Source organism: Cavia porcellus, unplaced genomic scaffold (genome assembly GCF_034190915.1).
Source record: "Cavia porcellus strain 051 isolate PalLab524CR breed Dunkin Hartley unplaced genomic scaffold, mCavPor4.1 scaffold_3, whole genome shotgun sequence".
Taxonomy (NCBI): domain Eukaryota; kingdom Metazoa; phylum Chordata; class Mammalia; order Rodentia; family Caviidae; genus Cavia; species Cavia porcellus.
Genome location: NW_026947486.1, coordinates 96627433 through 96640102, shown reverse-complemented (window position 1 = coordinate 96640102; position 12670 = coordinate 96627433). Strand labels below are relative to the sequence as shown.

The 12670-nt window shown below is 45.0% G+C and overlaps 1 protein-coding gene across 1 annotated transcript in view; it reads left to right on the top strand.

Moving 5' to 3' along the window:
• The first annotated feature begins 2904 nt into the window (after window positions 1-2904).
• Gpc4 (glypican 4) overlaps window positions 2905-12670 on the top strand; it is a 113340-nt gene continuing 103574 nt past the window's right edge. The window contains exon 1 of the mRNA XM_003462661.4: window positions 2905-3560. Within this exon, the coding sequence (XP_003462709.2) occupies window positions 3401-3560 (160 nt within the window). The 5' untranslated portion in view covers window positions 2905-3400. The remainder of the gene's footprint in view (window positions 3561-12670) is intronic.

The window sequence follows — 12670 nt, the reverse complement described above, 5'->3', positions numbered from 1 at the left end:
CACATGCCCTATCACTAAGCTATATCCCGGCCACTAAAAAACTGCAATTTCCTAAAGCATGAGGATGTACTTGGAAGTACTTTGTGAATTGTAAAGAATTATATGACTGAATGTGGACCATCTGTACAATAGAATATTATTCAGCAACAAATCGGAACAAAGTACAGTACTACCTCGATTTACAGACTCAATTCTCTCCACCATTCTGGTCGCAAACCAAAGTGGATAAGAAGTGAACCAAATTTCCCCAATAAGGTCAACATGGAGCCTAACCACTGACTCAGTTTATGGCCAGAATTGTGGAGAGAATCGAGTTTATGAACCAAGGTACCACTGTACATGCTACCACAATCGCTGGACCTTAGAAACATTGTGCTAAATGAAAGAAGTCAGACACAGAGGCCCATATTATATGGTTCATTTGTTCAAAATGTCCAGAATAGGCAAATCCATAGGGATTTGACCCTTCATCCCAATAGTTAGCAATGAGGATAGCTCTCCAACAGGTCAGAAAAAGTGTGCAGACTGATGGTTGGTTACTGGGGCGTAGATCAGAAGGGAATAGAATTTGAATGCTTCATAGATATGTGATCTCTTTGCGGGGGGGGGGGGTTATACAAATGCACTCAAAGGAGATATGGTGATGGCTACATTATGTGACTACTAAATGCCACCGAACTGTACACTTTTAAGATGGTAACTCTTGTTTTTACCATAATAAAAGAAGCCAAAAGTGTGCCAGATGAGAGTTAACTAGCCTGAGAAGTTAGAGAATCTTGCATTCTGCAAACAGCCTCCAATCCCTTTTTGGCATTCAGAGAATTTAGAAGGAGTGGTTACATCTCTACAGAGGAGCCTCTTTGGAAAGGAAGAGCTGAAGGGAAGAGGGGAGAAGGAGCTAGAGCCATTTGAACAGCTTCCCTTCTGGATGATATTGTTTAGTAGATTGCCAGTTGTTCACCCTGTTTGTATTTAAATGAGAGAAGGCTTTGAAGTGGGCACCGCCTCTAAGCAGGGCTTGGGGTTCCTACTTTTCCTGGTAAAGTTCAGACTTGTTCAGATCCATTTGTAGCCAGAGGTGACTGTTTCTGGTGGAAAAGGCTCAAGTTTTGGTTAATAATGCATTAAGAGGAAGAGCAGGAGTAAGGGTGAGGGACTCATTTATTGTGGAATGAGCTAATTTTGGACCGGGAAAGGGCTTTCTGATTTGACCCTTATGGTTTTGGGAAAATTGTTTTTTTTCTCTTATGGTCACTGGATTTCATTTTATTATTAATATTGGTGGCATATTCTCCTCGGTGAAGACCATCTTAATACATTAATGAAAATTAACAGTGTTGGGGTTAAGCCTTAGCAAGGTCTTGAGGAGCTCATGCCTATTGGTTTAAAGACAACCTGGACTGTTTCAAAGTCCCTTGAAAATGGCAAGGGAATTCAACGGTAGTTGAGTTTGCATATTTAAAAAAAATTGCTTTCTTTCTTTCAGAGTTAAATGTTCTGTGAACCCACAGAAATGGAAAGTTCCAGCTATAAGAGGTCACAATTTGTTCATGCTGAGGGTCTCCAAAAGTTAATACAATGTAGACAAGTCTGCAGTGGGCATTCAAAACTGCTAAACTGCTTTCCACAGCTCCTTAGAGCCAACCATGTCAACGTGGTTTACAAACAGCGGAGGAAGTCTCAACAAATCCTTTGAGGGCGATAATTGTAATGATGGTTCATATCTTCACCCTGTGTAATTTTATGGGAATTGAGAGTCTAGCCAAATAATAAGTTCCAGCCCTTTTTATCTGCCCAGTTCCCAGCACACTCCCGAGGTGTCTCAGGCACTTCTCACCCTAACCTTTTAAAGCAGACTGTAACAATAACAACAGTAATGACAAGTTCCCAATCTGCCCAGGTCCCTTCATTAAAGGAGCCCTGGGAGCTTCAAAAACACTCATTAATGAAATCTGACAAAGCTGGCAAGGTAGGAAGACTTGCTCATTCCCGATTTTATACTGGCTAAGTGGAGACTGGATCCCAGGGGGGTGCCAGTCTCAAGAAGCTTGGGAGTCCTGAGCTGCTGATATTCCCTGGGACCAGAGGAATCAAGCCTACCAAGTTCTGGACCCACCTCCCCCAGGGTGCACGCTATTTGCACGAGGCTTTTCTAATGGGGCTTCAGTTTCCTAACCTACACCTGTAAGGTTTGGGCCAGGTCTGCAGGTTTACCCAATCAACCCAGACTTTGCCCCATTACCTGGAGATTGAGGGGCGTGTGTGGAACGGGAGAGGCGTGCCTACCAGGGTCTGGGACTAGTGGGAGCTGCATTGGCAGTGTTTAAGCAAGCAGCTCAGGGGCGACCAGGTGAAGGTCTCAGGCCAGCTAGGAGTCCCAAATCCCTCTGATGCCTACCGGAAAACAATGGGAGCAATGTGGGTACCTTCCACACTGCCCAGTAGCTCGGCTGTTAGCGGCGTCCCCAGAGGCTGGGTGGGAGAGCTCCGCGCGGCTTTGGAAAGTCGGTCGGTCAGGTGGCCCAGCGAGGAAAGCCTAGGGCTCAAATATAGGCTTAGGAGCAAGTCCCAAGTTGTCCGGTTCTTTAGGACGCGGGCCCGGGAGCAACGGTCCTTTCCTCTTTGGGTGGGGGTGACGGGCGGGCTCCCCGCCTCCGAGGAGGAGGGAGGAGGGAGGAGTCAGACGTGGGAGCCCAGCGCCCGGTGCGGCCCCCTAGGAAGTGGATTTGGCCGCTCCGGATCCAAGCCGGCTTCCAGGTTTTCCCCCGGCCCGGCCCTGCGTGCTCCCGCCTGTCTCTGCCCCCCCAGCCGCCCGCCCCCTCCCCTCCCCCTAGTGCCGCCCGCTTGGCCAAGTTTGTGGAGCGTCGCCGCGCTAGCCGGCCAGTCAATCAGCGGCAGAGCTGAGAAGGGCACAGCAGCGCGGTCGAGAGCAGACTGAGCTGAGCCGAGTGAGCCAGGCGAGAGGACCAACGCCGGGCAGCCCGAGCCGCGCGCAACCCTCGCCCGCCCGCCGACGCCGCCCACACCCTCCGCGGTCCCGCGGCGCCTGCCACCTTCCACGCGTTCCTGCCCGGCGGGCCGGCCGGCGCGCCCCGTTCGCCGTCCTGCGGTCACCGGCCCGCGTCGCTGCTCCCTTGGGCCGCGTACCTCCTTCACGCCCTCCTCCTCCTGCCCGGGTCGGGCGCCTGGCACCGGGGACCGTTGCCTGACGCGAGGCCCAGCTCCACTTTTCGCCCCGCGTCTCCTCCTCTTCCACCAACTCCAACTCCTTCGATCTCACTCCCACTCACGAGCCCCTGCTCCGCGCCCCTCGGGCCGGTCAGCTCTGCTCCCGCAGCGCCGCTTCCCATCCGTCTCATCCCAGCCCAAAGGTGGGAGCGCGTCCGCCGGGGCCCGCACGATGGCACGATTCGGCTTGCCCGCCCTTCTTTGCACCCTGGCTGTGCTTAGCGTGGCGCTGCTGGCTGCCGAGCTCAAGTCGAAAAGTTGCTCGGAAGTGCGACGTCTCTACGTGGCCAAAGGATTCAACAAGAACGATGCCCCACTGCACGAGATCAACGGTAGGTAGGAACCCCCACTAAGGGAGGGGGATGCAGAGACTGCACCCGCGGAAGGGGCTGCGGACGCTCTACCCCACCCCGGCCCCAGGTAGCTGATGGGGAGCAAAGGGCAGAGGAGAGAGCGCTAGGGCAAATCAGCCCTGGCGGCTCCCGGGCACGGCGAGTGGAGGGGCGCCGCCACTTTACCCAGTGCCACTCCCGCACTCGCCCCCCCCCCCGCCCCGTTCCGCAGTCTTCTCGATTCTGGGAGCCACGGAAGACTCTGGCCCTGAAAGTGTGTGTCACCTGCTCGCTGGTCTTTTCCGGGTTGAACTCCTGACTGGGCACCCCGCTTTGTTTTGTGGGTGACAAGGGGTGGGGTGGGGGTGGGGGAAACCTGGAGCCTGCAGATTCACGGGGACGCACTACGTGGAACTTGATGTTTCATTGATGTTTTTTAAAAAAATCCTTCGCCTCGCCTCTTACACCGCTGACTCGGATTAGGAGTTTTAGTGGCTGCAAAGGCTTTAGAAGTCGCCTCTAAAAAGTAAACGACTTCTTGCAGTCCCCACCCCTCTAAATCCTGACTTTTGGAAACTCTTGCTTTCCGGAAGGTGTGGACAAGAAGGGTATCTACCCCCCTTCTTCTCACCTCATTTTAAGGGTTAATTGCACATTCAATTACAGACCCTTGAAAGGACTGATTACAGGAAACCTGAATCTCAGTTTGGAGATGGTTATGCAAATGAAGACGGCTTAGCCTCTGAAAAAGTTCACCGGATTTCAGCGCTAGGGGTGCCTGGGGTATTTGTGTAATGCCTTCTTGTGGAGTAGCAGGAGCGGCAGAAAGCACGCCGCCCCTTGCTGCGAGGCCAGCAGTTATGCCCAGGCGGGTCCTCTCCAGGTCGCATTCGCTGACTCGCAAGGGCCAACTGTTGCGCGCTGCAAGGCGAACTGCGCTGGGGCCCACAGCGGCGCAGGTAGCCTGTTTACCCTGGGGGCTCAGGAAGAGCCTCGAATCTAGCTGGCTGGTGTCCAGCACAACCTAACGGAGGAGTGAGGAAGTGGAGCCTCCATTCCGAACCTTTCTTGGAAGTGAGGTTTTGCCTCGCCCTGCTGGTCGCCCGGGTGGGGCAGCCTGGGGACCGGCAGCCAGCAAAGGAAATACTATAATTTTAACTAGGCGCTTCCAAAGGCTTAGGAAGACTTGGGGGTCATTTTTTGGAAGGGCTATTAATAACCTTGGAGATTAAGTGCAGTCATCAATTGCATATAAATTACAAAGGTAATTGAGGGAAGTTGTCGGCACTGTTGGAGGAGGAGTGTAACCAGCCTCTCCCTAGAAATAGAACCAAAGAAATTGTTGGAGTAGCCCGAGCACCCACTGCACCTTGGCAGTTATCAACTAACTCGCATACTGAATAAAGACTGTTTGCTGTTCATCAGTTTGGCTTTTTGGAACTCAAGTATGTCCTCACAGCTTGACAATTTTATTGGTTGTAGAGCCCTGAAAAGCCGTCTTTCTTTCCCCTCTTCCCTCCTGCCCGAAAAAGTGAACCAGTCAGTGTGAAACCAGCAGTCCCTAAAGCTTGGGGACTCCACAGGTCAGACCTTAGGTCCTTGTGCCCTGCAGTTTGGGCCTGCGTGCAGTGGTGGTGACTGGCATGAAGGTTACAGTTGTCATTCCCACCTTTTGAAGGTGGGATGCAGCTATACTTTAATGGGAAAGTGAGAAGTTTTCATCTTCTCATGCAGAACAGTATGTGCCTTTGAGATGAACTAGAGTCACTTAGGGAGTGGGCTGTGAAATCGTCCTCCCCATTGCCCCCAGTTTCTTCAACTTTGTTCTGTGCAGTCTCTAAAAGTGGCAGGACATTTCCACCAGCAAGTCTCTCAGGGACAAGGAAGCTGCTTAGGAACTCCACATCTTAGGTATTCCCTTTGATTGTCACTAACCCTGGAAAGCACCTGAAGGGTATTTTTTTTTTTTTTGGTAACTGTCTACCTGGACACCCCACCACCACCAAAGATAGGGGAGTTATTAGTGACCAGCAGCCGGAAATGGAAGCTAATGTGCTCACACCCAAAACATTTTATTCTTTTTGTCTTGTCCTTCATCTCCCTCCCAGGGCTGCTGCTTTTATTTCCCCTTTTGAATGACCTACTGGACTGCATTCTCCTGAGGAACAAAGGAAGTGCCTTTTTAGCTGGAATCCTTGGAAGACCACCAAGGACTTTAGCTCATGCAGTGCAATTTCGCACCACTTTCAACAATAACAAAAATGCATGACTGAATGGCTCAAAAATGTGGAGTGTTAGAGGCATTCATTTGAGTCTAGGACACTGTCACAACACAGACAGACCCAAGTAAATACCTTTAGACGGCTAGTATAGAAACAGGGGTAATCTTTACCATCACCCTGGCCTCTCTAGATGCATATATTAGCCTCATTTTTACTGAGCTACACTCAGATAATTTTGCTTATTTGGGGAGGGGATACTCAGTTAACTGTATTCAGCCTATATCTTGATGAATTAATTGCTAGGCACTTTTCCTAGAGAGGGAGACTTACGCTTTTTCAATATGAAACCTTCAGAAATTTTATTTTCTAGGCAGGGGAACAGTGCACAGGTGCCTACTCATTGGCCCCAGGCATAATCCAAGTTTAAGGTTTAATTCTTGATGACCTTGCACTTGCTTTCTAAAGGTTTGGCCAAATTTAGAGAGTAGTCCATGTTCTGAAGGGATCTCTTAGATCATAATCAGGATAATCTGATGTGCTCTGAAGACAGGTCTTCTACCTGAGGTCCTGCATTGCCTAATGGCCTGACTTATGTGCTTTTCAGAGTCCACATGTCACGGTCAAAAGGGATTTTAATACAAAGGGTTGGCCCCCCAACTCTAACAGTCCTATCTTTTTGGAGTGTCTGCTATGCACAGTATTCTGTGCTTGGCATCATGGGAGCAGGAGGAGGGGCCTCTGCCACCAGGACTTTTCCTGGTAGGGAGATAAGCAATGTGCACACATAATTGGAATATACCACAGAGTGTGATAAGTACCATATGAGTGTTACAGATGAGGAAAAGTAGGGGCTGGGAGTATAGCTCATTGGTATAACTTGTACTTAGCGTGTGTGAGGCCCTGGGTTTAATCCCCAGCACACATAAGCAATGAGGTGATTTGGGACTAAAGTACTAAATAATGCTAGTTCTTTAGTTAAAAAATTACTAATGAAAACTCCAAAAGTCTAATTATTTTCATTTTTGTCTCTTCAGGGAGACAGAACAAAGGATGTACAATTGCTGTTTTATCACTAATCTTTGCTGAAATTATTTTTTTAAGCATGAGACACTTGGTTAAAATTCTTGAGCTGGTCAAAAGTATCTTTCACAGTGACACTGAGTGATAGTAAGGAGCTGTGTGAGCATAGTTGTGATTTGGGAGTTTTTGTTTTCTGTTCCCATTTATGTGTGTGAGCAGTGTACCTGTGTGCAGCATGTGTCTTTAGGTTTGCATTTCCCTTTCCTCACTTTAAGTAGCTAGCTTGGATTTTGCCATAAGCTTTCCAGGTCTTACGTCACTGAAACCAGTTGGACTCCCTGTGTCACCTGTGGAGTAGGTCTCATTGGGCTACAAAGCCTGCCATGCTAGAAAGTGCCCAAGTGTTAAAGGAACTGACTCCTGGATATGCTTAAAAAAGAGCTTAGTAAAAGTGCTGGCTTATGCAGCTCGATCTCTAGTTAGAACATACAAATATAAAATGTTCTATTCAGCATAATTACTATTTTCCTTTTTTATTTGATTCACATTGGGTTGCATGCAATTTCAGGATTAGCTGAGGACTAGACTGAGGAATGAAAAAGGAAGTTTTTTGTCATCTGTACAAGGGAAACAACATCAGTGTTAATTTGAGCCAGTTGGAAGTGAGTATCTTTGGCTCCCCAGTAATAACTTTTAGCACTGAGGTTTGTTCCTGCATTTTTTTTTTTTTTACAAAAAATGCATTTTGGCCTTATGAGAAGAGCTAATAGGCTATTTAAAGTTCTTTCTCTGGCCCTAGCCTCATACTAAGTACTGGTTTCATTTAAAGGCCACAATTGCCATATGTAGTCAGAATTACCATCCTCGTCTCTCATTTTACAGATGAGGAAACTGAGATTCGAAGGGATTAAAAATATGTTCATACTTTTACAGTTAGTGATTGGTAGGCGTGGAATTACCCAGAAAATAATCTGTTCTGTGTAATACAGATGGTATGACAACATATCTTCTGTGCTTCCCTAGAGGTTTTAGGGTGGTCAGGGGATGACCATCAACTGACTACCGATAGTGAAGTACTATCCTTACACTGTATTAGAAAGGGTCCAGACACATCTTCAGGCAAAAAGTGAACCGCAGATGTAGACAGATAGTATTAATAGTAGAAAGAATGGAAATTGTATTTCCTGTGCCACAGGGAACCAGTGAGGGTTTCTGAGGAGGGGCATGTCATTAGTCAAGTTGCTTTAAGGTGGCTAACCAATGGCACTTGGTGAGGCAAGAGATAGAGGTGGAGAGACCTGCTAGGGGGCTGTTTAATTAATTAATTTTAGGGGGCTATTTTTATTATTTATTTTTAGGGGGCTATTTTAAATAGTTCTTAGCTAATCTCCCTACCTGTTATCTGTTGTCTGTTACCTTCTGGTTCCGTTGAATGGTGCCAGCTTAGTTTCTTTACCTTGATGTTTTGATTTTTGTTTCTTTTTTTTTCCTTCCTTTTTATCGGTACCAGGGATCAAACTCACGACTGCCTGCTTGCAAGGCAGGCGCTTATGCCACTGAGCTAAATCTCCAGCCCCGATGCTTTGATTTTTATTAGTGGCTTCCAGAATCTGAAATTATCCTCCTTTCATTGCCTAGGGTCTGCACTCCCCAGGCTTCTGTGCTGTCTTCCTTCTAATTCCTTTTTTGAACCAGATGTAGAACTTTGTGCAGAATGCTGTTAGCTGTGTGAAGGCACAGGTGTGTCTTTTTTCCTCTGCTCAAAGTAACCTAAGGGTGGAAATGATGAGTATGGGGTTTTTTTGCTCACCAGTACCAAGTGTAAACTTTGTGTCACATTCTCTGTCCTGATCCTGGTGGTGATGGTATGGAATTATACTGAGTCTGTGATAATGTCCCATGGTCTGTTGATAACCCAGGAATCTTCTGGGTCTATACTCTTGGACAGATGAAATCTACAGAAAATCTCTGTAATGTGCTGATATAACTTGGACAGTTGTTTTTACTATGTTAGCAAGTGAGTACTATCGCAATTTTTCAAAAAGATTCAGAATTCTATTTTTCTTTATGTTTGGAAATATACTTTAACAGTTGATTGTGACCAGAGCAAATTTAGAATAGTAATTTACCACATTACATTTGGAGTACCACACTTATTCATTACACGTTAGTTTCCTTTTCATCAAAAAAGGGAAAAAAACCTTTAGTTTATTGTTTTTACCACGTAGAAAAATACAACTTAAGCGTATCAGAATATTTTATATAAATTTTCAGACATACTAAAACAGAAACAGGTAAGAACCAGCATTTTCAACTCCACGTGGTTAAACATCTGTTGCTTACTATAGTGAACATAAAAGTCTTCAGAAAATTCATGAAGCAATTCCATCCTGGAGGTAATTTGAAATATTATATTTAAGTTCTGATGCATTTAATTCAGCAATCTGGTTGGAGAGAAAAAAATCAAAGAGATCCATCAGCCAGGTATTCAACTTTTGAAAAAGAAACTCTTAACAAATGTTAGAAATTAGGAAAAAATTGAATGGAAGAGTTAAAAAAAGTCAATAACCTCCAGGAAGCCTGGAAACTATGTAAAAACATCTTATTGGAAGCCCAGATAAATGTGTGCCAGACATCAAAAAGACCAGCTGCTTGGGGAAAGAAATAAAAGAACCCAGCATGACTAACTGGCAGAGTAAAAGAGGCTGCTTCAGGGAAAAAGACATCTTCACAAAATGGAAAGTTTGAACCTGAAGAGTGAAGTCAACTAGGCATGGTGAGGCAGGTACTAATCAAGGGAATTGGAGTAAACTTTGGGAGAGCTTTGAAAGAAGCTTCCTATGGTGGCCATAATGGTGAAAAGGGTAGGCTGAGTCCAACCTATCAGCAGAAAAGCAATATGGCTGCTTTAAGGTGAAACCATGCATTTGAGACAGGGTCTCAGCATTTGTGATAAAAGAAGAATGTGGTTGTAGTAGAGCACAAAAAATGAAAACACAAAAAAACGATGTCCAAAAGTGTATGTGTGAGTGTGTGTGTGTGTATAATTATTCTGCAGTGGGATTCCAAGTCAGAGAACACTTTGTAAGTATACTTACTTTGGAATAGGTGGAGATCTTAGCATATATTGAGTTATTAAAGATAGAAAAATAGTTGAAGGAGACACTGCCCTAGGTGGACTAGTTTGCAGGGAGAGGACCTGCTTTCTTGGAATGAGGAGTTTCCATCTAGCTCTGTGACAAATTAGTTGTGATACCTTTGATGATGTTTTTTCTTTGAAAGTGGGGGTGGCAGGGGTTTAGAATGGTGTATTACATCAGTGCTTCTCAGCACTGGCCACACATCAGAACCACTTAGGTCGATTTTAAATTATGCTAATACCTGGGTACCATCCCAGACCAATAAAGTCATACCTTCTGGGGGCAGGGTTAGGTCATGGTATTTTTTTTTTTTTTTTGAAAAAACTTCTCAGTAGTTGAAAACCACTGCCCAAGATGATGTCTAAGGTCCCTTCCATGTCTGAGATTCTATAATCTCAGAATGTAATTCTGAACTTCCCGATGAAATTCATCATAAAGTGTTGACCCAAGTGAGGGCTTCAAATTAGATCTCATACATGCTCATTTTAATTTCAGCTAATTTGGAGTTAGGAGAAGGTCTGTTTAATTTGGAGGAATATATTTTTAAACCAAGATATAAATATAAACTGCAGCTAGTGATGCTTTGCTGCAGGTAGAGACATAAGACAAGGACATTGAGAGTATTTTGGAGCGAATTAGAAAGGAATCCAGCCTTGCTGTCATTTATTGATTAAATGTCAGTGTGCTAGGTGATATTTCTTCCCTTTCTCTTTATTGGTAAAGTAAAAAAAAATCTCTTTATCCTTTACTTTAATGTCCTCTTTGCCATGTGTTTATTCTCTTCAAGTATCTTATCAAGAAATAGAAGTACAGTAAATCCCTCGGCTTCTGCCCTGCACAGCCATCCAGAACACAGCTGGGAATGTGGAAGTAAGTGGAAAAGCTAAATGATGGAAACAGCTGTCATAAAGCCTGTGCCTTCTCAGAGAAAAAACCTTCAGAAATTTATCATCATGAGTCATTAAAGAGGGCAGCAGACTAGGTGCTGGGGATTACAAAAGGTGTAAAACAGGAATCAAGCTTTTTAGTTTACATTCAAATTGAGAAGATAGGGGCTTATAGGTGAGGGGAAGATAAAGGGCTTTGGCTATCTGGTTTCCCTTCCATGGCTGATTAGAAGTAGCAGGTGGTGCTGGTTGAGGAACAGAGGGGTCACAGTAAGGGACAGTTTCAGAGGCAGGTAAGACTTGGCACCTGGGAGAACTGAGAGAGGCCTGATTAACAGGGTGGGGTGGTGAGAAGCTGAACATAGTCCACCCAGAACTTGCTCATCTTGGCCCTTTGAGGCCTTCTTGGAGGGAGCTAATACTCAGAGACACCTATGTAACCCTTGAAGGCAAGGCACTATAGTAAAAATACTATATACCACTACACCAAAATCTCATTCTTTATGCTGATATACATCAATACAAATCATGTTTGTTCTTATTTGAAGGTTCGAAAGGCATATTTTAGAAAGTGATTCATTAGAAATAAGAAAATGTAAAAATTGCTTTGACAAAGGAGGAAAGTTGGCTGGGGCCCTGTTGGCACATACCTAAAATCCCAGCTTCTCAGGAGACTGAGGTAGGAGGACTGTAAGTTCCGGTCCAGCCTGGCAATTTAGCAAGACCCTGTCTCAGACTAACAAGAACAACAACAAAAACCTAGGGTTGTAACTCAGTGGCAGAGCACTGGCCTAGCATGCACAAGGTCTTGGTTCAGTTCTTAGTACCACAAAACGTGGGAGAGGTTCAGTTAAGTCATACTTTTACCCATTTAGAACATCCAATTCTTTTAACAGCAGTGAATCAATATGCTTTTCTTCTGCGTGTCACTTGGTCTTTTTATTATAAAAAATATGTTAAAGGGTTGGCAATGTAACTGCTTCCCAAGAATGCACAAGGCCCTGGGTTCCATCTCTAGGACCTTGAAAAAAATAGGTTAAAGACTGTATTATTAATTTAGTGGCTTATTCACTTGAAAGCTTTTGGTTTATGATTTTGGTCTTTACCTTTTAAACTAGAACTTCCAAGTTAGGTGAGGTGCATGCTATGTATGCTCTGAGGTAGGAGGGTTGGTTTGGTTCTTAGTTAGGGTTGACATGTTTAAATATTTGCATATAGGTTTACTTTTTAAACATTTACCAAACTAAGTAAATGTATAATCATAAAAGAAACATTGGAAGTTAAGGACAGTCTCTGGCCATGTTGTTATCTGAACCTTAGGAACCCCCTTGTCCCCTGCCATATCTGATACAAAATACTGTATCCCTAATTCTTGTCACACTGCAAGGTAGCAGGTGTTTTGTGGTTCAAAAACAAGTTTGAGAATTATTGTTGTCTTTTGTATTTTTTCTACAAATAGATATTTCTATTCGTCCCTGGTGTAGTCTGAATATTTGTGTCCCTCCAAGTTTATCTGTCGAAATAATTGATGATATTGAGAAGGAGCCCTTATGAGTGGGCATGGTGCCCTTGTAAAAGAGCCCTTATCAGTGGGCTTGGCTGCACCCCTGTAATACCAACTCCACAGGAGCCAAGGTAGGAAGATTGTGAGTTTGAGGCTGCCCGGCATCTCAGTTAGACTGTGTCAATATAAACAGGGCTTGCTGTGTCCCTGGATTGTTATCCCCAGGACTGCAAAAAAACAACAATAGAAAAGTCTCAAGAGATTTCTTGACCCTTCCACCAGGTGACATTATAGTGAAGAGAGAGAACTTGTAATTTGGCCCTCAACAAACACTGAA